Raw genomic sequence first — 25,261 nt, forward strand, 5'->3', positions numbered from 1 at the left:
GAACGGCAAGAGTAATCTCGGTTTGGGGCAACTGATTTTATTGATTGGAATAGTTGCTATAAATAGCCTTACAAACAGCTCATGTCTTGCATAAGAAGAATAGTAAGATCAGGCCGAGATCTGTTAGAGATATCAACAATATCTAAACAATAATTAGCCTATCTGTTAACACCCCGCCGCAGTCGATACGTTGGCGCTAGGCAAAACGCATAGACTGGACCGGAATGACTGAAACGACGCCGTAGGAAGTCCTTTGGTCATGATATCAGCCAGCTGCTGAGTAGTAGGCACATGAACGACCCGAAGTTCGCCAAGAGACACCTTCTCGCGCACAAAATGAATGTCTAACTCAATATGCTTCGTTCGTCGATGATGAACTGGATTGGTAGACATGTACACCGCTGAGATATTATCACAAAAGACCACCGTGGCTTTGGAGGGAGGTGAACCGAGCTCATCGAGAAGTTGCCTTAGCCATACACAATCAGCAACGGCATTGGCAACAGCACGATACTCAGCCTCGGCGCTCGAGCGGGAGACAGTGGGTTGGCGCTTGGAAGACCAGCTCACGAGAGCACCGCCAAGATAAACACAGTAACCGGAGGTAGAGCGCCGTGTGTCCGGGCAGCCTGCCCAGTCTGCGTCCGAGTAAGCGATGATGTCGAGTGGAGAGGAGCTGTGGAGCAGGAGACCGGAGCTCGTAGTGCCGCGGACGTATCAGAGAATACGTTTGATGATGGCGAGATGACCGTCACGCGGATCGTGCATGTGTAAGCAGACTTGCTGCACGGCATATGCAAGATCAGGACGCGTCATGGTCAAGTACTGAAGGGCACCGGCGAGGCTTCGGTACTCGGAGGGATCGGCAACCGGGTCACCAGCATCGGCGGCAACCTTGGGAAGGGTGTCGACAGGTGTGGTGGCGGTCTTACACTGCAACATGCCGGCGCGCTGGAGGATCTCCTCGGCGTACTGCTCCTGGCTGAGGAAGAAGCCATGAGACGTATGACGCACACGGATCCCGAGGAAGAAGTGCAAGGGCCCCAAGCCCTTCATTGCAAACTCGACCATGAGTTTGGCAATGAGATCGTGGAGCAGTGTCGGGGAAGAAGCCGTCAAGACAATGTCGTCAACATATAGCAGGAGATACGCCACGCTAGTGCCCCGCCGTAGTATGAAGAGCGAAGCGTCAGAACGAGAGGCGGTGAAGCCAATGGTGACGGCGAAAGTGGCGAAGCGCTGAAACCACGCGCGCGGCGCTTGCTTCAAGCCATAGAGAGACTTGACGAGCTTGCAGACGTGATCCTTGCGATGAGCATCGACAAAACCGGCCGGCTGGTAGCAGTAGACCTGTTCGTCGAGGATGCCATTGAGGAAGGCATTCTTCACGTCCAACTGGTGCACAAGCCAGTTACAGGAGGACGCGAAAGTGAGCACAGTGCGAATCGTTGCCGGTTTGACCACCGGCGAAAAGGTTTCGCCATAGTCAACACCAAGACGTTGGGCAAAACCACGAACGACCCAACGTGCCTTGTACCGCTCGAGGGAGCCGTCCTCGCGGGTCTTGTGCCGGAAGACCCATTTGCCGGTGACGACGTTGGTGTGGGGAGGCCGAGGGACCAACGTCCAGGTGGTGTTCGACGAGAGGGCGTCGAATTCCTCCTGCATCGCCTGGCACCAGTTGGGGTCGCGGAGAGCCTCCCGGACGGAGGATGGGAGGGGCGACACCGTCGTGGTGGCGACAAGGCCGTAGCGAGGGTTCGGCTTGAAGACGCCATGCCGAGCGCGAGTGACCATGCGGTGGCGGGGAGGCAACGAAGCAGGCGCCGAGTTGGAAGGCGCGGCGTCGGGCGTAGCACAGACGTCCAGCGTCAGGGACGCAGAACCGCGTGCCGAAGCCGAGCCGCGAGCCGAAGAATCCGAGCCGCAGGCTGAGCCAGCGTCAGGCGTCAGAGGCGCGGAGCCGCGAGCTGAGGAGGCCGAGCCGCGAGCCGTGGATGGTGAAGAAGAGCGGCCCGAGGACGATCCGCGCGGGAGCGGACTACATGGCCCGTTACTGTGGCATGCAGGGGGCGCCATATGATCATCGTAAGCCGGAGGAGCGCCGTGGCTGTCACGTGATGGAGATGCCGGGGCGATGCTGAAGTCCAGGGAGCTGAAAGGAAACACTTTTTCCACAAAGGTAACATGTCGTGAGAAAATAATGCGCCGAGTCAGTGGATCATAGCAGCGATACCCTTTGCGCCCGTCCGGATAGCCGAGAAAAACGCAAGGAGTAGAACGGGGTGCGAGTTTGTGAGGTGCGGTGGCAATAAAATTGGGATAGCACAGGCAGCCAAACACGCGAAGAGACTTAAAATCGGGGGCACGACCGTGAAGAAGCTCGTAGGGAGTGGTAATGATGTTGGCTTTGCATGGGCGGCGATTGAGAAGGTATGTGAAGGTGGCGAGAGCCTCAGCCCACCATGGGTATGGCATGGATGCATGTATAAGGAGAGTGCGGACACCATCATTGAGTGTACGAAGGATACGTTCGGCCTTGCCATTTTGTTGGGAGGTGTATGGGCAGGTGAGGCGAAGAAGAGTTCCATGGGCGGTAAAAAGAGCGCGGTTTGCAGTGTTGTCGAATTCTCGTCCATTGTCGGTTTGAAAAGCTTTAATGGAGGATGAGAACTGTGTGCGAACATATGCATAGAACGCCATAAGAAGAGCATGAACTTCAGACTTATTACGAATAGGAAACATCCAAGTGAAGTGGGTAAAGTCATCCAATATTACAAGATAATATTGAAAACCTGAGATGCTTAATACAGGACTAGTCCATAAATCGCAATGACAAAGCTCAAAAGCAGCAGATGTTTTGGTGGTAGAGGAAGCAAAAGAGAGTCTAGTGTGTTTACCCAAACGACATGCATCGCAGTGCGTGGGTAAACTTTTATTACAACTGAATTTGAAATATTTGGATGCATTGGCCAAAGCTTCAACGCCGGGGTGTCCAAGCCGCTGGTGCCACAAAGTTGCAGAGACGATGGCGAGGAAGCATTGGGGCGTCTGCACGAAGGGATAGAGGTCGCCGGTGGAATTACATCGGTGAATAACCCGTCCCGTTGCCAAATCCTTGATAGAGAAACCAAAAGGGTCAAATTCAATGGAAACAAAATTATCGCGTGTAAAAGCACGGACAGACACTAGATTTTTGATGAGTTTAGGAGAAATAAGAATGTTCAGAAGGGAGAGAGGGCGAATGGGTGTTCGAAAGTGAATGGAACCAGTACCGGTGATAGGAAGAAAGGAGCCATCACCGACAATGATATGAGAAGGAAAATTGGGAGGGCGAGGGGAGAGTGGTATACCGGAACCGGAGCCCATGTGAGAGGAAGCACCGCTGTCGAGGACCCACTCGCTGCCTTGTCCTGCTTGCGCTTGGAGGGCCATCTGGTTCAGCGCGGTGATGAGGGCCGACTGATCCCACTGGGGCGGAGGGGCAGCCGGAGGAGCGGCCGGCGCGGCGTGGACGGCGAGGCCGTGGGGAGCGGCCGGGGAAGGCGGACGTGCGCCAGGAGCGGCCCCGAGGATGCCGGGACCCGCCCAGGCCTGGAACGTGCCAGCGATGGCAGGCGCAGGCGGGTGCGGAGCAAGTGAACGCGTGCCCGCGGCCGGAGGGGCAAACGAAGCCGAGGCGCTGGGAGCGGCCCCCTTCTTCTTTTTCTTCTTGCCCTGACCGGGAGCGTTGGGAGGGCCGGCGTGGGGAACGCCTGCACCGTAGAAGCCCGCTGGCGTCGGGTTGACGTAGGAAGGCGGAGCGGGGTTGGTGTAGGCCGGCAGGGGAGCGCCGGCGGCCTGAGACGCGAGGTGCGCCTGGGCGAGGAGGGCGTTGTGGGCGACGATGCGAGCACGGCGGCCGAGGCGCCGCTCTTCCAAGAGCAGGAAGTTGCGGAGCTTGATGAAGGACGGCAGGCGCCCGCGCGTCACATGCGGGACGGCGTGCTGCAGTTGCTCGTTGAGGCCGCGAAGGACGTTGTGGACGAGGTCGCGATCACAGACGCGAGAGCCAAGGTCGCCAAGCATGTCGGCCATCTCCTTCATCTTGGAGGTGTACTCGACGACAGAGAGGTCGCCTTGATTGAAGCTGTGGAACTCGTCGCGGAGGTAGATGGCGCGCGTGTCGCGATTGTCGCGGAAGACGCTGCGGATGGCGCGCCAAAGAGAGACGGCGGTGGCGTTGCGCGGCTCCATGATCGCCAGAGTGGAGGTCGTGACCGTGGCGTCATACCACGAGACGATGGCGAAGTCGTTGAGCACCCAGTCGGAGGTGCCCTGGGCGGGGGAGCCGTCGATGTGATCCCGAAGACCGAACTTGGAGAGAGCGGTGAGGAATTGGCGGCTCCAGATGCCGTAGTTCTCCTTCTCGTAATCCAACGTGACGAGGACGTGATCACGGATGCGGAGAGCCTGCAGCTGCGGGGTGGGAAGGGTTTGAGTTGCGACGGGGATGCCGAACTGTTCGAAGACATCGTCGTTGGAGTCCGAGGAGGCGGAGGTGTAGCCGATCGAGCTCATGGCGGAGGGAGGGAAGGTGGCGGCGGAAGCTGGAGAGGATGCGATGCGATCTAGGTATCTGATACCATGAAGGAGCCTAAACTACGAACGGCAAGAGTAATCTCGGTTTGGGGCAACTGATTTCATTGATTGGAATAGTTGCTATAAATAGCCTTACAAACAGCTCATGTCTTGCACAAGAAGAATAGCAAGATCAGGCCGAGATCTGTTTGAGATATCAACAATATCTAAACAATAATTAGGCTATCTGTTAACAACACCAACAGGCAACACATCCAAAAACTCACCTAGCCCGAACTCTTTCCAAAGACAACGAAGAGAAGGGACACAGGGCACGCAGACCAACGCACTAAACCTCCGTCTCGCCGCCACCACTCCATCACAGACCGAATCAACGTACCCCAACCTTATGCACCTAGGAGATGGCAAGCGGGATGCAGGACGTCCGTGCCGGAGGAGGAAAGCCTATAGAAGGCACAATTTTGATTTTATCGGTTTCAATGTTCTCAAATAACTACACCTTGCTAAAAAAACTGCTCCCGGTATTATATTGGCTTTTTTGCGAGGGTGATATTATATTGTTGACTGTTAATGGAAGTTTGACTTAAACGTGTTCTGGTCTATCTAGGATTAGAGGTGAGGATGGTGATGTGTCATGCACTCGGATCAGCATCCTTCATCAATAACTGTCTAGCTGCTTCTGCTTGTCTTCCTTGCATCTTGGTATGGGCGATCCAAATACTGTCAACTCTGACCATTCGACAGACGCCACTCTGAAAAACAATTTATGGCAAAATTACGCTGTAAATAATTGTTAATTCAATATACAGGCCACGGCAGAAATGGCATCTATTGAAATATTCCAATGTTGGCAAGGCAATGGTTAAAAGTTTCTTTCTAAGCGATTTTCTTTAATATGTGGCCTCTATTTTTTTCTTTTGTTTCTCCCTCTCATCAGTCATCACTCTGATGAACAAGGTATGCATCATGAGAACTTCAATCAATGGTTAAGTTTCCAGAGGAATTTTTCAAGCAATGATTTGATCTTGTGGTATTTTGTGTCATAGGATCAATATTCTAAAGGAAAATGGGTAGGGTTAACCGAGACAAATCCTCGGTTGTCACCCCGCAATAATTTGGCCGATCAAATAATGGGCACCATCATTAGTTGCAAGAAAAATTGATGCAAAATCGGAAATGCACATTCTTGTCGCTGACAAGGAGGAGCTAAATCAAGCATGCACGTAAAGCGGCAGAATTCAGATGCAAGTGTTGAGCGATGGTTTAACTGAATTAGGATGTACTGAACTACTTATGCTGCAACCAGTAGCACTAGTCTGTAGCAGAGTGGAGACTAAGCAGGTGCAGCTCACTCAGTACTGCTCATCCTTGATAGCACCAGAGTCTACCACTGGCATACATAAATACCATCCAACAACTCCCTCGTACATATATGCTTGTCTTCAGATGGCATTTCTGTTCAAAGTAAAAAAGGGAGGAGAAAATAACAGATTAAATATCAGCCAGGAACTCAAGATGGATGTAATTAGTTACAAATAAATTGATAGAGAATTCGACAAGACAAGTAGTTGTATAACCACAATCCAATGTTACGAGGCACTGAAGAAGAAAAATAAAAACTACAATTTTTCTATCATCAATAGACTAAATTATCAGATACCCCGAAAGTATAAAAAAAAATCGTGTACCTCCTTAGATTGGATTGTACATACACAGATACACTTGAATTTTTAGTGGACAACTAATCTTCATTGTGCTACATCTGAACTGGGAAACATGCACCAACCCAAAGTGTTAATACTACAAGCCCACAACATATGACTACACAATCCAAAAGCTGAATTCTGTGCGTGCAATAGCATGATGCTTTAGTATACTGAGATGAAAAATAGACTACATACTACAACAACTTTCTAAAAAGGAGTATTGACGATTTTATAAAGTGTAGCTTGAGTCGAGGTTCACAGTTCTAAGGTAGCTTACTCGTAATGAAGGTTTTCTTTTTGAGGAATGAGAGTTCAATAATAAAATATGGCTACTGAAGAAATGGAGGTGGAGGACATAAAAATTCCATTCTTCCAAGTCCTGAGTCCTAACCCCTGCATCTTTAATCTTTCACATACATAAAACCAAATTGTAGCGCTTACAAATCATGTTACAGGTACCAAAAACATCTCAAATGCCGCATAACAAGTATTCCTATTTCCTACAAATGGCCTTAACAAAATCAATCATGTACCTACCACCATTCAGTAGCTACACTAAACAGTGTGGTGGGTTAATGAACTATTAACAAAAAAATGGACTGCATGAGTTGCAACGCAGATTGTTTCCACAACTAACTTATTGTGATGATGTATTGATCCAAGCTACATATTTGATATTCTCAGTTTTGAAACATATGTCCTCGCAACAAAAAAGTTGAAAGCACGTTGTAAAAGAAGAAACAAAAAATAGAGTGTGATTAACACGATGCACATTCCAAGTCTTTGTGAATTCAACCAAGGTGTAGGGGGCAAACCTTGCAGAGCCGTTCTTTAGCGCAGGGAATACGGGTGGCCAGGGCATCATAAAAGGATGGATATAGCCCAAACTACTTCGATCCTCATCTGCCAACTCATACACTCTACGTAGTGTCCTGCACTTGACATCCAAGTATAGTATGGACCGACCCATCTCCAATAACACAAATTCCACATTGTCCCCCACCATGCTTATTTGTGGAAGATAATTGCAGTCTGACATACCCAAACTAGCACACATGTCATGCAAACATATGTTGTTCAAAGGCGACCAGGTGCCCCCCTTGTGGAACCAGATGCGAAGTTGAAGCCCCTTGAGATGGAGGAGGTACACACTGGTGGCATCGTTGGCCCTTGACAACATGGTGCTTCCCTCGCAAAGCTCCACCCCTTTGGGCAGCCGAATTGTGGAGAAACTGGAGGCTGTCAAATCCAACACAGTAATATCGGTCTGACCAGCTGCCATATAGATTTTATCTTCGACAAGCACAACTTGTTGTGATGGTGGGCGAGGGATCTGGTCTATGGCCAAATTATGTATCAACCAGGCATCGTCTTGCAACATATACGGAACATGCATAGTATACTTTCCATCCATGGTAGAATGCATCATCAAATACCAGTAAGACAACAAGAGACCTTCTTCTTCTTCTTCTTCTTTGGAGAGGATTGCCGAGTAAGTATAGGAACAGCCATCCGGCAGTATGGGGAGTGGGCGCGGTGGGAACATGGTCATGCACATCGTCTCAGGAGGACACAGCATGTTGTACACTCCCAATCTATCATGTTCGCTGAGAACGATCCGGCCGTTCCGGCAGCCAAAGATATAGTTCGGCACCCATAGTGCCCTCTGGTAGGCGTCGAAGTTGGAGCTTATTCGGCGTACGACGGCGGCGAGCTCTTGAGGCTGAGGCAGCATCGGCACGAAGTGTGTGGTCTGCACTGAACAGTCGTCGCCCAAGAAGTAGAATCCGAGGAGGCGGGATGGGTGGCGGTCGCGGAAACGGCGGAGGAACCTGCGATCGGATGCGTGGAGGTACCAGCTCCTGCAGACGGCCGCAGCGCGAACGAGGGTGGTAGGGAAGCCAACGCGGACGAGGATCTCGATGAGGAGGTCGTCGTCGCCGAGCACCCTCGATGCGGCGTCCTCCATGGCCGCCGCCGGCGGCCGCGACTCGCCGTCCATTGTGGAGCTAGTTGGGGTTTCCGTGCGTCTGAGACTTGGGCGCTGGGGGCACGAAAAGAAAATAAGGCCGAGCTAATAAGAAGGGCCCAGTACGTCTCTGTTCATAAACATATACAGTATGAGGGTTGTCCAAAAATAATAATAATACAGTATTAGGTTGCCTAAAAAAATACGGTATTAGGTATATGTATTAGGTTTCACTGAAAAAAGGTATATGTATTAGGTGCCTAAGAAACAGTATTAGGAAGATAATTAAGTCTGACTACTTGGGTTAATGAAAAAAAATATGAAATTTCACACGAATATAGTGACATGGATGTTCCATGTTTAAAAACCACATTTCATATTGTATCGCACAACCATAATCTGATGATTTAAGTACCAACCTATTCTGGTTTACAGATACATGTTCAACTATGATCAAACATAAGGACAATCGTAGCTGTCCTCTAAATTTCACCAAAACTATGGATACCATCTGTGTCAAAACAAATTAAGTACTAACTAAAAAAATCATTTAAGTACCAAATTATTTTAGTTTAAAATACAACTCAAAGACCACGTCAAGCTATGGCGCGATTTTCTTTCCTCGCGATAGCACAATGTTGAAGTGAAATTCATGTGGGGATTCTCTTCCCCTGATGAAAATTTCAAATAAAATGGGAGAACCGTAGCTATCATCTCAGTTTCATTAAAACTATGAATATCATCCCTGTCAAAACATTAAGTATCAACTTATCCCGATGGTGTTCTAGGATTAGTTTTTTATGAGGAGAAGGGGTAGGATTATTTTCCCATTAATAATAGTTTGAGTGCTCATGAATATTCAATTCTGCATCCGAGCTCATCTGATCTCGGTGAATAGTAAAAATATAATAAAATTAGTAGAAAAATTCAAAATAATCTGATTTTTTTTGGCATGGAAGATGTTCGAATGCGTGATGTCTAGGCAAAATTTAATCGTGTTTGAAAATGTTCTAGTATTTTTTTACTGTTCACACAAGGGAGCAGATGAGCTTAGGAGCCATTTCGCCCCGGCCAACTGATAAGACCTTTAGTGCCATAATAAAAATTAATGTGGAATCAAAATGCATGTTCAGAGATGGGCGTCTTAACTGAAACTGGCTCTATTAGGTGTCTTAACCAATCGTCCAAATCAAGCAAGGGGAAGAAAATATGACTCAGCATGGTGCTCAAATAAACTTTGCAACATGACAATAAAAGAAAAATATGGGAAATAGTCTCACTAGCCCCACCAACAACACATTCCTTGGTACCAACTCATCTTCTATGCAAAAGATTTAGGACACTACTTTTAACCACTAACCACATTAAAAAACTTTCATGTTTCGATGCATTCACTGTTATCTAGTAACTAGTTGCATTTATCGGGATTATCAGACAAAATCACATTACAACAGACTAACAGATCCGTTAAAGTTCTCTGCATTGAAGAAACTGTTTGTGCAAATTTCCATTCAGATTCAGACTCCGGTAACCTTTAGTAAGAAGTTCATTTACAGTGATGTCTTGACCAAGAGCAATACAGTACAACTTAGCAAGTACTGCTTCCCTCCCAAAATAAGTGTCTCAACCTTAGTACAACTTTGTACTAGAGTTAGTACAAAGTTGAGACACTTATTTTGAACGGAGGGAGTATAATACTAAAAGCTACATCCCCACCAAGGTTCTTTCCGCAAACCTAGTCCTTTTATCACCATCTGCAATTCTAGTACAGAATTTTGCAAGCAAAATTTAAACCTGAAATGTCCATTGCAGAAATGTGGCTGGCCCTGTTTGTCACAACATTGCCCTGTTCATCCCTCCCTACCTTATACAAGTAAATACCTGAGCAAACTCATCATGTTTCACGACTGTGCCTCCCAAAACAGTTTTCGCACACTTTTATGAAAATTTATATTCAAAGTATTCATATGCTAACACAGATACAATGAAAACTCTCTCACTCCCTCTAGATCTTCTTCACACAAGAAAATCATATCATTGGCATACTTTAACATAATTAGTGCCCCATCAACTACTCCGTTAATAGGTCCTCATGCCTGAGCTTTTCCCACTACAACAATAAAGCCCTGTTCGGATCCACTCCACTCCACGGCTACAACTCTCGGAGTGGAGGGAGCGGCAGCGCAATCGCACAGAGCGGCTCAGACCCAGCTCCTCGCACGGAGTGGAGTTTTGAAACCGGAGAGGTACCGAACAGGCACTAAGTATCGATTTCTCACCATATTGATTTGGTAAACTAAAGGTGTACGCTGGGACCTACTGTCTTTTTTCCAGCCCATCATCACACTCTCGATGGAGAAGATGATCTTCTATGTATGTATGGTGCTGCTGTGGTATAATTATTCTTCTATGAGGAAATGAATATGTTCATTCATCAGCAGAGAAAAGTATCGACCAAATCAGGAGTGTGTGTTCTGCTCCGTGACAACAAGCAACTAATAAGCAAGCGTGCAATGCAGCAAAGTTCAGATATAATGTTGCGCGAGTGTTTAACTGAATCCCGGCGCGATGGCCTACTGATGCTGCGGCCAGGAGCAGAGCAGAGTGGAGTGGAGTCTGACATGCATGGCCAAGAGTCCAGGCAGCAGTCCCTGCCTGGGACTCCACCGCACAGCCAGGACGGCGCAGATCCGCCGCCCGAGCCTCACGAGCCCACGGCAGGCCCGGGTGAGACCAGATCGAGTCTTTTCTCCCCCGAATCGACAACGCGGGGGTGGGTTCGTCTCTCCTTTCTAACATCTTCGGACTTAATTGTATGGAACGCCATGTTTCATGGAAGAAGCAGGCATTGAGAAATTTGCATGTGCTTGACAATGTATAGAGCCAGAAGAAGGCCATGAGCTTCAGATTAGCCACCGAGAGTATATAGCAGTTGCGGCTTGGATGCTGAGTAGCCCCGTGAAGGATAGGGAGCAGGTTCCGATAGAGGTTAAGGGCCTGTTCGGAGCCCCTCTGCTCCGCGAGGCCGCTGACCGAGTTTTAGTTCAAAAGTGCAGAGCCAGCAAAACGGTACTCCCGAGATTCTCAATCTCCGCAGAGCGGGCGGACTGCCGAACAGCGCCTAAGAGTGATGTACAACAGATTGCAGTAGATTGGTGGGCTCCATTGTTGAGCAGGTTTACTCAATCAGGTTTGCAGCCATCTATACAACACCTACCTAAAGTGGCAGCATGCAGAGTTGATGTTGTCATCTTTTCTCTCCCTCTCCAGTCTTCCCCCATTTCTTCCTTTCCAAATACAACAGAGTGGATAGCAAGCATAAATCACGGTACAAGACTAGGGCTATCAGAGGTAATAACAAGGTGAAGAAAATCATGCAAAAGATATATCATGATAATCAAGCATAATAATAATAGGTCTTAAACTCCCGAAAGGATCGAAACCAGGTAGGTAGCTCTAGATATTAAAAACAGGTGCTCATGACTTTCCAGGTTGTCACATGTCATCCATCAGAACTAAGAAGAAACTTTGGTTTGCATTTATTCTCAACTCATCTACGATGGAGCTCCACTTTATTGGTAGTGGAGATAGCTAGTGTCCATCCATATCCTTGATCTTCAGCATGAGCATGGCATTTCTGTTCCAAACAAAATAGGAAAACACAAAGGATCAGGGATGAAGATGATTAAGCAGAAGTGGAACCAGAAAAATTTACAAGGCAAGTAATTGTGCAACAGCATTCAAGTGTTATGTGTCATTCAAAATGCAGAATGATATAATTGACCAAGCAATGATGACTAGATGCTTCCATACCCCAAACATGTTGTATTTTTCCTTCTACATCGTGAAAAGTAAAGAAAACAATAGTCAATGAGGGTATAAGTCACCAAGGGGGAGTTTTTAGACTGGATTATACACTTGACATGTAGGGCAAAAATATCATGGTGGTATATCTAAATTGAAAAACAACACAAGTGTGCCGGTGTAAACTATGCTATCCAGAACTGATAGGTGTGTGAATAATGGCATGCTTAAATAGACATACATGGAAATTTTATTCCATTACACTATTGTATCCTTTCTCGCAAAAAGAAAAACTACAGTATTCTAAAAAACTGCAAGTATCTACATCCAGAGTAACATGGCCGAGGTTCACCGTTCAAGGTCAGCTTGCTGGTGATAAGAATTCATATAATGTGATATCAATATATGAGAAATGAAGAAGATGCACTACATGAACTTCCATTCTTCAACTGCTAATCCCTCCCTCTAATTTCCCGGATAAATAACCCAAGACAACAACAACAGTCATGATCACATAGACAGAAAACCAACTGTAGCGTTTATAAATCATGCTACTGGTACAGAAAACATCTCAATTGTTGCTTACTAGTCTTCCTAAAATGGCCTGAGGAATAATTATGTACCTACCACCATTCCATGAATGTACTGCACCACGACTGTTGATGAGCCATTAACTGAAATAATAGAGGACTAATTGTTTGGCAATGCCATTCATTCCGCAACTACACCGGATATGTTGGTGTATGGATCTAAGCTAAAGATTTTAGCTTTAAAGCACACAACAAGATAAAGAAACAGAATAGAAAATAGATTGATAAAGTGTACAATTAAAAACATTATAACCTCAACAAGACAATAGATTATATGAAGGCCAAAAAACAAACCTTGTAGGATCACCCTTGCGTGCAGGAAATACAGGAGGCCAGATCATCATAAGAGGATGGATTTCACAGAAAAATTTATCACTGTCTTCCTTCTCATACACCTTATGCATTGTTCTACGCTTGATGTCCAAGAGGAATGTGCATCGACCCATGTCCAAGAACACAAACTCAGCATTGTCTCCTGCCTGGTTTATCAGGAGAGAAGCATTGCCATCTGGCACACTAAAATCAGCAAACATCTCACGCAAATAAATGGAGTCCATCAGCAACCATGTGTACCCATTGTGGAGCCAGATGCGAAGTTGAAACTTCTTGACATGGATAAGATATACACCAGCAACATCATCGGCCTGTGACAATATGGTGTTTCTCTCACCATACTCCATCCCTTCTGGGAGCTCAATTATGGAGAAACTTGAGGCCGCCAAATCCAAGACAATAATGTTGCTCCATCCAGCCGGCACATAGATTTTATTGTTGGACAACACAGATTTAAGTACTGATCATGGGACGAGGGGGCTGTTGTATGATCAAGCTATGATTCATGCGCCATATGCCATGTTTCAAGATATATATGTATACCCTATGTTTTCCATCCGTTGTTTGGTGCATCAACACATACAAGTAAGACAAGGCATCACCCTCTTCTTTGGACATGATTCTAGAGTAAGCAGTACCGTCAAATAAGTACGGAGATTGGGGGCGTGGAAACGGTGGGAGGATGTCCATGCCTCTCTCAAGACACACCACGTTGTGTACCGCAAACGTGGTTCCAATTTTATCATGCTGCCTAATGAGGACGTTGCCATTCCGGCAACCAAGGATGTAGGTTGGTACGGACGATACTCTTTGATAAGTGCCCAAGCTAGAGGTTGCGCGACGGATGACAGCAGTGAGTTCACGGGGCTGAGGCAATATTGGGATGAAGTGCGGGGTGTTCTGACCTTTGTTGATGTAGAAGCCAAGAAGGCGGGGCGGGTGGATCTCACGAAATCGATGGAGGAAGGCGCGGTTGGAAGCATGGGCGAGCCAGCGTGTGCATACGAGGGCGGAGTTGAGAAGGGTGGTGGTGAAGACGGTGCAAAGGAGGATCTCATTGAGGAGGTCATCGTCCTCGAGCACCTTGGATATCGCCGCCATTGATGTTGGGAAACGCTGGTCAAACTGGGGTTAGGGGAGAAGAATTGCAGGTCGATGCTGGGGATGGGTGAGGTGAAGTCGCCGACTAAATTGCGACACTCATCCTTTAATTGCTTACGTTTCAGGCAATTGAATAAACGACTTTTGGCACCTACCCCAAAAATAATTGACCAGCCAGTCTGGCCAATTAAATAAAAAATGGTAACTGTCGCAGTGTGCAACAGCTGTGAGCCACCTGCTTTTACCTTCCGTTATATGGCTGTGGCATGCGTTGCTTGCCTTTGTGATCCCCACATCGGTCCACTACGCTCACCAATCACGTGCTGACCCATTCCAAATTGCTCATGACATGAACGTGCTCCCCTTTAAACAAAAAGTGCACACTTTTTAATGATATTTTTATGTGTTAGTGGTGGCCATGTACAATTTGCAAAGTAAAACAAATGACCATGGAAGTATTAAAATTACTTATGTGTTTTATTTTATAATGCAAAAGTTTATTGTTTCTTACTGGAAAGTTTATATTTTTCTGAGTAGGAAGTGCGGTCACCTAAGTGAAAAGATATTTGTACTTGAGTAAAAATGTGTGGGTTTGGTAGAAAGTTTATAGTCCCCGATTAGAAAGTCTATATTGCTGAATAGAATATACTATGTAAGCCAACCGTTTGTTTCCCAGTAGAAAGTTTTATCATTCAAGTAGAAATTTGTAACTAAAAAAATATGGAATCTCTATAGTGTGTGGTAAAAAGGTATCATCTTAGTCAAAACTTAAAAAAAAAAATTAAAGTTTTTCTAATACATTTTGAAAGTTTGTGTTTATAAGTAGAAAGTCTATACTGCATGGCCGGAAGGTATTATCTACTTCAAATGCTCATGGTCTTTTAGTTAAATAAAAGTTTTTCCAACATAAACATAAAGTTTGTGCTTCTGAAGTAGAAAGTCCATTTTAACAAGCAAGATGTCCCTTGGGTGAAGTACATTTCTAAATTAGCCAATAAATACCGTCTGTTCGAACAGATGAGCTGAATTCTGGGGGGCTCCTTTGGCTTGTGGTCGACAACTGGAAAGTTGGTGATTCCTCAAGACTGCTTCGGTCACGTTTCCCTTGACTGTTTTCTGATGTCATTGATGACAACCTTTTTGTTCAAGAACATCTTGTGTGAAATGATGATATTACCAGCTTTCACTTGCCTCTATCTTCTCAAGCCCAAGAAGAATTGGAACTTTTGGAGTTGATCCTGCTGGATTGTGCCATTCAACATGACTGATACGTCTCCATCATATCTACTTTTCCTAACGCTTTTGCTCTTGTTTTTTACTCTAATTTGCATAATTTGAATGAAACTAACCCGGACTGACGCTGTTTTCAGCAGAACTACCATGGTGTTGTTTTTGTGCAGAAATAAAAGTTCTCGGAATGGAACGGAACTTTTTGGAGATTTATTTTACAATAGAATAAAAATACTGGAGCCAAGAACCACCGGAGGGGACCCTGGGTGAGCACAACCCACCAGGGCGCGACCCCCTCTAGGCCCGCCTAGGTGGGTTGTGCCCACCTGGTGGCCCCGTAGACCCTGACTCCGACTCGTTAAATACCTAAATTTGGAGAGAAAAATCAGGAAGAAAGAGTTATTGTGTTTCACGATATGGAGCCGCCGCCACCTCCTATTCTTCGTCGGGAGGCCAAATCTGGAGCTCGTTTGGGGCTCTAGAGAGGGGGATCTTCGGTCTTCATCATCACCAACCCTTCTCCATCGCCAATTTCATGATGCTCCCCATAGGGAGTGAGTAATTCATTCGTAGGCTCGCTGGTCGATAAGGAGTTGGATGAGATTCATCATGTAATCGTGTTAGTTTTGTTAGGGCTTGATCCCTAGTATCCATTATGTTTTGAGATTTATGTTGTTATGACTTTGCCATGCTTAATGCTTGTCACTTCGGGCCTGAGTGCCATGGTTTCAGATCTGAACCATTTATGTTTTCACCATTATATTTTTTTAGATCCAATCTTGCAAGTCATATTCATCTATTATGTGTTATGATCCGTAAATGCCGGAGTGAGAATAGTCGGGATACTTCCCAATGATGACCGTAGTTTGAGGAGTTCATCTATTCACTATGTGTTAACGCTTTGTTCCGGTTCTCTATTAAAAGGAGGCCTTAATATCCCTTAGTTTCCTTATGGACCCCGCTGCCACAGGAGGGTAGGACAAACGATTTCATGCAAGTTCTTTCCATAAACATGTATGACTACTTACGGAATACATGCCTACATTATATTTATGAATTGGAGCTATTGTATCGCCATAGGTTATGACTGTTATATGATGAATATCATTCAACGAATTCGCCGATCCAATGCCTACAAATTTTCCACTTATTGTTCTTTCTAAGTTACCACTGTTGCTGCTACCGTTACACTTGCTACAAAATTATTGCTATCACTGTTACCGTTACTCTTACTATTATCACTGCTATCAAAACTATCATGTTGTTGTGCTACTGATTACCTTGCGGCAGATAATTAATCTCTAGGTGTGCTTGAATTGACAACTCAGCTGCTAATACTTAAAAATACTCTTTGGCTCCCCTTGTGTCGAATCTATAAATTTGGGTTGAGTACTCTACCCTCGAAAACTGTTGCGATCCCCTATACTTGTGGGTTATCAATGACCAACCTGATTCCTGGTGCTGGCCTTCTTCCTCTGGATCATTTAGTGCAAGTAGCTTATGTGCCATGATGCATGAGAACATTGTGGTGGACCTGACCTTCAAATGGATTTTAAATTGGATGGATTTTGCTCGTGGACAGGTAAATACTAGGGATATGTTACAACGATGTCACCAGATCTAGGGGTAGCTCATAGTTGTGCCCTGCTACTTCTTGAGCCTGCGTTGGTTTTTCCCTTGAAGAGGAAAGGGTAATGCATCTACTACTATTACTCCATACATCGATCGCTATCCAACATGCATCTAGTGTATTAAGTTAACAAGAACGAGGTAACGCCTTAAGCAAGATGGATAGATCCAAACAATATGATATAAACCCCATCATTTGTCCTTAATGGCAACAATACAAATAAGTGCCTCGCTACCCCTTCTGTCACTGGGTGAGGACACCATAAGATTGAACCCATTACAAAGCACCTCTCCCATTACAAGAAAGGTCATCTAGTTGGCAAAACCAAATCAATAGATCGAAGAGAAATACAAAGTTATCTTAATCATGCATAAAAGAGTTCAGAGAAGACTCAAATAATTTTCATAGATAATCTGATCATAAACCCTCAATTCATTGGATCTCAACAAACACACCACAAAAGAAGATTACATCGAATAGATCTCCAAGAGCATCGAGGAGAACGTTGTATTGAAGATCAAAGAGAGAAAAGAAGCCATCTAGCTACTAGCTATGGAAACGTAGGTCTATGGTAAACTTCTCACACATCATCAGAAGGGTAGCAAGGTTGGTATAGAGGCCCTCCATGATCGAATCCCCCTCTGTCGGAGTGCAGAAAAAGGCCCCAAGATGGGATCTCATGAGAAAAGAATCTTGTGGTGGTGGAAAAGTATTTTTGGTGTGCCCTCTAGTATAGGGGGAATATTTGGGTATTTATGGAGCTGGAATTAGGTTAGAGGCGCCACGAGGGCCCACAAGCCCAGGGCCCCCCTAGGGCGCTTTTGCAAGCTTGTGGCCCTCTCGTGGCTCTTCAGGCCTCCTCCCGAAGCTTCCTAGGTGTCTTCTCGTCCAAGAAAAATCCTCAAAATTTCCGTTCCATTTGATATTGATTTTCTGAAAAAAGACAAAAACAACAAAAAATAGCAACTGGCACTTAGCACTAGGTTAATAGGTTGGTCCCAAAAATGATATAAAATAGCATATAAATGCATATAAAACATCCAAGATGGATGATATAATAGCATGGAACAATAAAAAATTATAGATACATTGGAGACGTATCATGCCCTTTGCCCGAGTTCTGCACATGAGGACTGATTGCTTGCATCTGCGTTGGTATTTCCCCGAAGAGGAAAGGATGATTAAACACAGCAACAGTAAGTATTTCCCTCAGTTATGAAACCAAGTTTACCAGTCTAGTAGGAGAACCAAGCAACACTATGTAAACAACACCAGCACGCAAACAACAAAAACTTTCAACCCAACGCGTAAGAGGGGTTGTCAATCCCTCCATGGTATTGAGATAGATTAAATTGTATGAGATTTGATAAATAAATCTAACTAAAACACAAAATAAAATAAATAAAGGAAAATTGCAGAAAGGTATTTTTTTAATATGACAGGAAATAGACCCGGGGGCCATAGTTTTCACTAGAGGCTTCTCTTAAGAAAATAGCGTACAGTGGGCAAACAAATTACTTTTGGGCAATTGATACAAAAGCGAATAATCATGACGATATCCAAGGCAATGATCATGTATATAGGCATCACATCCAAGATTAGTAGACCGAAATGATTCTGCATCTAGTACTATTACTCCACACATCGACCGCTATCCAGCATGTATGTAGTGTATTAATTTCATGGAGAGACGGAGTAATGCAATAAGAATGATGACATGATGTACACAAGATAAACTCACATATGAATAAACCCCACATTGTTACCCTTAATAACAATGATACATGCATGTCATGTCTCTTTCTGTCACTGAGATCGAGCACCGCAAGATCAAACCCATCACAAAGCACCTCTTACCATGGCAAGATAAATCAATCTAGTTGGCCAAACCAAACCAATAAATCGAAGAAGAAATACGAGGCTATAACAATTATGCATAAAAAAGTTCAGCAAAGACTAAATTAATATTCATGGATAGAACTAGTCATAAACTCACAATTCACCGGATCCCAACAAACACACCGCAAAAAAGAGTTACATCAAATAGATCTCCAAGAACATCAAGGAGAACATTGTATTGAAGATAAAAAAGAAAGAAGAAGCCATCTAGCTACTAACTACAGACCCGTAGGTCTGTGGTGAACTACTCACGCATCATCGGAGGGGCAACAAGGATTATGAAGAACCCCTCCGTGCATGTTGCCCCCTCTGGCAAAGTGACGGAAAAGGCCTCTAGATTGGATATCATGGTTCTGGAACTTGAGGCGGTGGAAAAAGTGTTTGCTCGACTCTCCTAGGGTTTCTAGGATTTTAGAGTACTTGTATAGGCAGAGGTAGGTCAAGGTAGTTCCCGTGGGCCCAACTACTCATCAGGGCACGCTAGAGGCCCCTGGTGCGCCCGGTGTCTACTGGGCCCAACGGGCATCCTCTCATGTGCTCCAGAAGCTTCCGGGGTCTCTTATCACCAGAAAAAAAAATCCAAAAAGTTTCGTGGCATGTGGACTTCGTTTGGTATTGATATTTTGCGAAGTAAAAAACAAGCAAAAATAGCAACTGGCACTGGGCACTATGTCAATAGGTTAGTCCCAATAAATGATATGAAGTTGCTAGTAAATGTATATAAAACATCCAAGATTGATAATATAACATCATGGAACAATAAAAAGTTATAGATACGTTGGAGACGTATCAAGGACCATAACCATCTCTGCAAATGAGAACTATAAAAAAATTATGGGCGGCAGGGTACAATATGACATTAGGTTATTAACTTGGATTTCTTCCTTACAACAGGTAGGTTCTTTTGTACATAGTTATTTTTCCATTGTACTCCCAGCTTGTACAAATGTACACCCCTTGTACTTCACTTTGTTTCTTTTGAGTTTTAAGGTTGTGGGGTTGTTGCCTTGCAGTAAATAGTAAAAAAAGTAGGAATCCCATGTTATCAAGTAAAAAATCTTGTATAAAGGAAAGAATATGATTTTCAAGAAGTTTATGTTATGAAGACATAGCTTTTTTACTATCAAGACATAGAATGTTTCTGCCATTGACAATTATTTCCCAAGATAGTAGGGGGAAAAAGTAAAATATCTAGACTATAGCTTGCACTTTGCATTAGCAATAATGGGAATTATGGAGACAATGTGAAGATTTCTGGGACGATCGACTGGTAGGATTTTACACACCTGGGGTCACCTGTTGGAAAGCAATTGCCGCAGTGCTCGGTCGCAAGCCCATGCAAGTTTCTATATATGTTACATGATTTATGTGCAACAGATGGCTTAGATCTCTCCCGCAAAAAAGAGATATCATCGCAATCTCACAATATATGTGTGCGCAATGGCATTGGGATAAGGAAAATGCTTTATTCTTGGACTCTAAGAACATTCCGAATAGTAACACCCAGTTTTACATCAAAATAGAGTTGCATAGACATGTTACTATGATCATAGACATGTTACTACGATCTTACATACATTTTTTGCCAACCTTCAAACCTTAATTATGACAACAAGATTTAACTTTGTGAAGGGACAAGGCTGGAAACAATAATTGGGTATTCCCTCGGTTTATTTGTTTGGTCGAGTGCCCATAGGTGATGAAATTTTGACTTTACCTCTAATTTATTGGTATTCTTTTGTTGTTCAGTATTTTGCTTTGAGGTTCGGATGTGCGGCAGCTCAGCAACGATGGCTACTGCAGAAAGCAAACTAGTGATGGCCTTTTTTTCTAATTGGTTATTACTTGTTGCCTATAATTTCATGAAAGTCCCTTGGCACCTCGAATGCAATGCATAATATGAATAAAATTGAAGTACTTCTTGAGCGTTGATACATCTTTTGGCTTTACATGGGCCTTTCACCTAAATTATACAACAATTACCGCAGCAGAACTTTACTTTTTCATCACTTGTGTATATATACTTGATCTAACAATTGTACTAGAAGTGTCATCAGACTGCATCTCTATTATTATCTCTATATCTATCAATCTATATCCATATCTATATCTAGGGATGCAGCTGGACGACATCATATCCCGTATCTCTCTCTCTCTCTCTCTCTCTCTCTCTCTCTCTCTCTCTCTCTCTCTCTCTCTCTCTCTCTCTCTCTCTCTCTCGTGCGCGCGCGCACACTCACAACTCCCACAGTCACGCCGCGCGCTGACCTACCGCCGCAGCAACCGCCACGAACAAGAAGCCATCGTCACCCCATCCCCAGTATCCACGGCCACCAGCCGCCGTCGCGCTCGACCTCCAACCACCGCCTCCACACCCGTCAGCCGCCGGTGAGAACCACCTCCAGTTGCGGCCACCAATCCCCGCTGGTGCGGCGACTTCCCAGCCCCAAGGTGCCACCTCCACCCCCCCAATCCTCCAATAGTGTAGCTTCTTCCCGGCCTTCTGCTCATGGCGCTCGAGCCACCTGCACCTCTTTGCATCAGTTCTCAAATTCCCCACGCATCAGTACACCTATGTATTGCTTCTGTGATTTTCAAATAAGGTTACAGTTGTTGCCTCGATTTTGCTGTTGATGTACATAGTTTGTGAAGAGAAGATTTTATAATTCATGTTGTCGATGAAATGAATTACTAAAAGTTCAAATTTGCCAATTTCTGCAGTTCTGGTTCTCTAGATTGGTCTTGGTACAGGATACATCTTAAGCTGGAGTTCGTCGCTAAGCAGGTTTGATTATGTAAAGTTCAAGTTTTTTGTGTGTGATGCAGTATAGCTCAACTACATTTTGTTACCTCTTTACTTTTAAATTGCTGACTGGATGTTGAACTAATTCTCTGCCTTCTCCATCACTTATGTGATTCCCTATTTGGTTGATCTATTGTACTCATGTATATTTCAAAATACTAAGAAACGAGGCTATCAATTATCTTGTATACAAAAGGTTTGGGACTGGATCTTCTAATGAAAGCAAGAGCAGAACAAGTCCATGAGGGAGAGGTGTGTGATATATGTACAATTAATTACCTATGGTGCACTTGTATGTTTGTTTTCAAACTTTACTGTCTATGTGAACTATTTCAAGCTCAGGGTGCGGTTACTACACTAAATAAAATAGTTTAGCCTATATGTGTGCTACCCCGCTTCATCTATGTAAATGCTACTAAATCAGTAGTTCGATCCAACAACCTGCTTCAGTTCAAACGCATGAACAAAAGTACAATGTACTTTAGTTCATTTGTTCTGAAGACCTATATACTGATTTTTTTGTTAATTAGTGAATAACAATATATTGAAATTTCAGAGTATAAAACAATGCAGTGCTAGTGACTATCGTTGGTACCAAAGAAGTAGTGCTGGACAGTGGTTCATTGTTAATCAGTGATCAGACTTAGTGTACATTGGATTATACTAGTGCAAATGCGGCCTCATCTTCCTAGTACGTGTGAACAATGCACACATCTAACAGAAAATGGGTAAATGAGAAAATGAGGTTCTTATGATCATGTTTATTGTTAACTTATTCAGAAGAAATGCAATTGAAGTTATACCAGGAGGGGAAAGCAATTAACTTATTCAAAAATAATTGTACCAGTTCATACTCGAGAGGGTCTAAGTGCAGAAGAAAATTTTGTAGCAGTAAAGGGTCACGATTGAGAAAAGTTGTAAGTTGTGGTCTCTAGATATTCTCCTGATATATGTCTAAATAGGACCAAATTTTGCATGTTTTCTGCTTGTATGTATGTGGTTGAACTATTTAGCTTTTGAGCGAAGTTCAAACTTTCTATGTGTGAAGGTTCAATCAAATTCATTTTCATAGTTATGAGGTTGAGCCAATTTTCTCGGCTACTAAAACCGATCATTTGATAGGGAATTCAAAAGAAACAACATATATGAGCATACGTGAAGTTCAAAAGTTCTGGTTCAGGGAAGTAGACATCCTGCAGTTTTTGGGAATTAGTAGTTCACCTTTGCTAAGTGTAGCAAGTTCCCTGGTTGCAAAAATTAATTCACTTTGCAAAAAATCTGGAGGTCAACAATTTCTTTTGTTTGTTGTAGTTGAAGATGTGTGTATGTATACATGTGTTCTTGAGATAGGAGAACTTATCCGGTGGTGTGTGCGTGCTGATGCTGCATCCTCTTCCGGCCGCTCTAATTCACACCCTCGGTACAACTTCTATACGCCCTTGTGTTCACAAATCTTGTAGTACTTGTTTCCATAAAAATCTTGTAGTACTATGTAAAGAAAGTGTGGCCAACACATAGTTTAGGTGTCGCGGTATTAGTCACCGTTGATGGTGGCCTTCTTTTGTGCCGCTACTACTTTGCCACCTAGAGTAGTACTGCTACTACTTATCATGCTGATAAAACCTCGTGAACAGTACATCTATTTGATTAATGATTCTGTAGGGAGAAAAAGTTCAGCAATGTACAATCTCTAATCTCAATATACTAAAACTTTTTGTTTAGTAGTTGGTACTACTCAAGTTTATTTCTTGATGTACACATGATGTCCAAATTCTTCTTTCAGTTCGGTTCAATTTATAAATTTCATTCAGTTCGGCGAGGTGGAGATTGGGGCGCGGTGGTGTGGTCGTGTGTGTGGAGACGGCCTGCCGCAACGTCACCGGCCGGATCCCATTCTTCACCCCCCCCCCTCTATTTTACCATCAATGCACCGTAATTTTACGTTCCGTAAGTTTTGTCTTATTTCCGACATAAAAAGGGACCGTAAGAAAATATATAATCGTCGTAAAAAATATTTTATATTATGTAAAATTACAAACGTACAAACATAGTCTAAATACACATAAACTGCAAATTTTCTTGTCTTATGACCTATATTTTTATTTTCTTATGTCAAATTTTACGTAGTGAATCAATAGAAATGTAACTATTTGAATTCAAAATGTAATTTAATTATGAAATGATCGTAAGATTACCTCGGGTGAAAAATAACTTATTCTGCACCCTGTGTGATGAATAGTAACACTATATCACGCTATTCGTCACCCTGGGTGAGGAATTCTTATTCCTCACCCCAGTCCAATCCCCACAAACACTTGAGGTAAGATTAAGGTGGGAGGAAAGAAACCGGTCTCTCACGTACAGAAGGGGGCAAGGTAATCTTACAGAATGCATGCATGTAAGCTACGGCCTGGTCATCAAAGCCACTATGGCGCAACCAAATCGAACTATAAAAAATGAAAAGATGGTACTGTAATTTTACGGCAACCAATGGGGTTGCGTTCCTGTTTTTTTATAGGATAATTATGCATTCTATTTTTCCAGAACATAAGGCTGCATTCCTTTATCGCAGGTATTTTTGCTAGATCTATTAATGGTCATTCTCTACCTAGTCCACTAATTGTTCTGTACACGGCAATTTTGCTCACTGTAAGAAATGGTCCGCTAATTTATTCGGTACACAGACTGTTTCCGCAAGCACCAACTTAAGAAATTTCAGAAACGGCCAACGTACAGATTATGGAACCAATCTAAAAACAAACCGTGAGAGGCATTGATGTACAGAATTTGAGAGCCAATGTAAGAACTAGGCTGATGGCCGTAAAATCATATAATCAACGACATGGCCCAGTAATAGCAAAGCCACATACGTAATAAATACATTCAATGTAGAAGAGTAAGCGATGGTTCCGGGATATGTCTAACGTAATAAAAATCATCCCTACTAGTAGTACAAATAAAGTTCCTTTGGAGAACACTGGATGTCAATTAAACTCGATAACCAGCAGCAGGAAAAATTCGGAAATAATCACTACAGAACTGAATACTACCGGACTAATTACATCAGGGTGCAAAGAGACTCAGAGGCGCAACACTGCCATCGTACATGTTTTTAACTTGGTCTTCAAGCAGCTTAACCTGCTGGTGGCCAAAGATTTCCCAGCAATTTCATCTATCCAACAATCTCTCCAGCGGATGAAACATTCATATCCACTTGAATAGACACCTGGAAAAAACATATTTTTTCAGTTGCTAGATGCATACCAACAAAAAGGTAAAGGCTGCCAACACACAAGAACATATAACACTCAGAGTTACGTGAGGCTTCACTACCTTAAACTGGGAATAATACCAAAATCATAGAAATCCTAATGGAAGTTTGAATGTACCAAATTCATCGGAATCACACGAACACGCTGGTTGCAGGTCTGAATCAGAAGTATACACAGAAACAAGACAGAGAGACCAAACTCTGTAACTACTGTTTCAATGCACACTAGACCGTGTGATGTATCAAATTGTGCCAGATACAATTGGAGTAGCATAAAACTAAAGGGATAAGGATTGGAAGTTTTCCACACCCCATCTCGTGAATGTGAATTTTGTAGCATCGGA

The 25,261-nt window shown here is 44.0% G+C and overlaps 1 protein-coding gene across 1 annotated transcript; it reads right to left on the reverse strand.

Moving 5' to 3' along the window:
* Positions 1-5,692: 5,692 nt before the first annotated feature.
* Positions 5,693-8,355, reverse strand: LOC119314218. Its single transcript, XM_037588977.1, has 2 exons — positions 7,103-8,355; positions 5,693-6,036 (listed from the first exon to the last, which is right to left on the reverse strand). Exons 1-2 carry the CDS (start codon positions 8,287-8,289, stop codon positions 6,024-6,026), a joined length of 1,200 nt encoding a protein of 399 aa, XP_037444874.1. The 5' UTR covers positions 8,290-8,355; the 3' UTR covers positions 5,693-6,023.
* Positions 8,356-25,261: the final 16,906 nt, after the last annotated feature.

The sequence above is a fragment of the Triticum dicoccoides genome, chromosome 6A (assembly GCF_002162155.2).
Source record: "Triticum dicoccoides isolate Atlit2015 ecotype Zavitan chromosome 6A, WEW_v2.0, whole genome shotgun sequence".
NCBI lineage: Eukaryota > Viridiplantae > Streptophyta > Magnoliopsida > Poales > Poaceae > Triticum > Triticum dicoccoides.

Excerpts from the sequence above, each read along its gene's own strand:
- LOC119314218 (XM_037588977.1), bottom strand. The coding sequence starts at position 8,289 with ATGGACGGCGAGTCGCGGCCGCCGGCGGCGGCCATGGAGGACGCCGCA.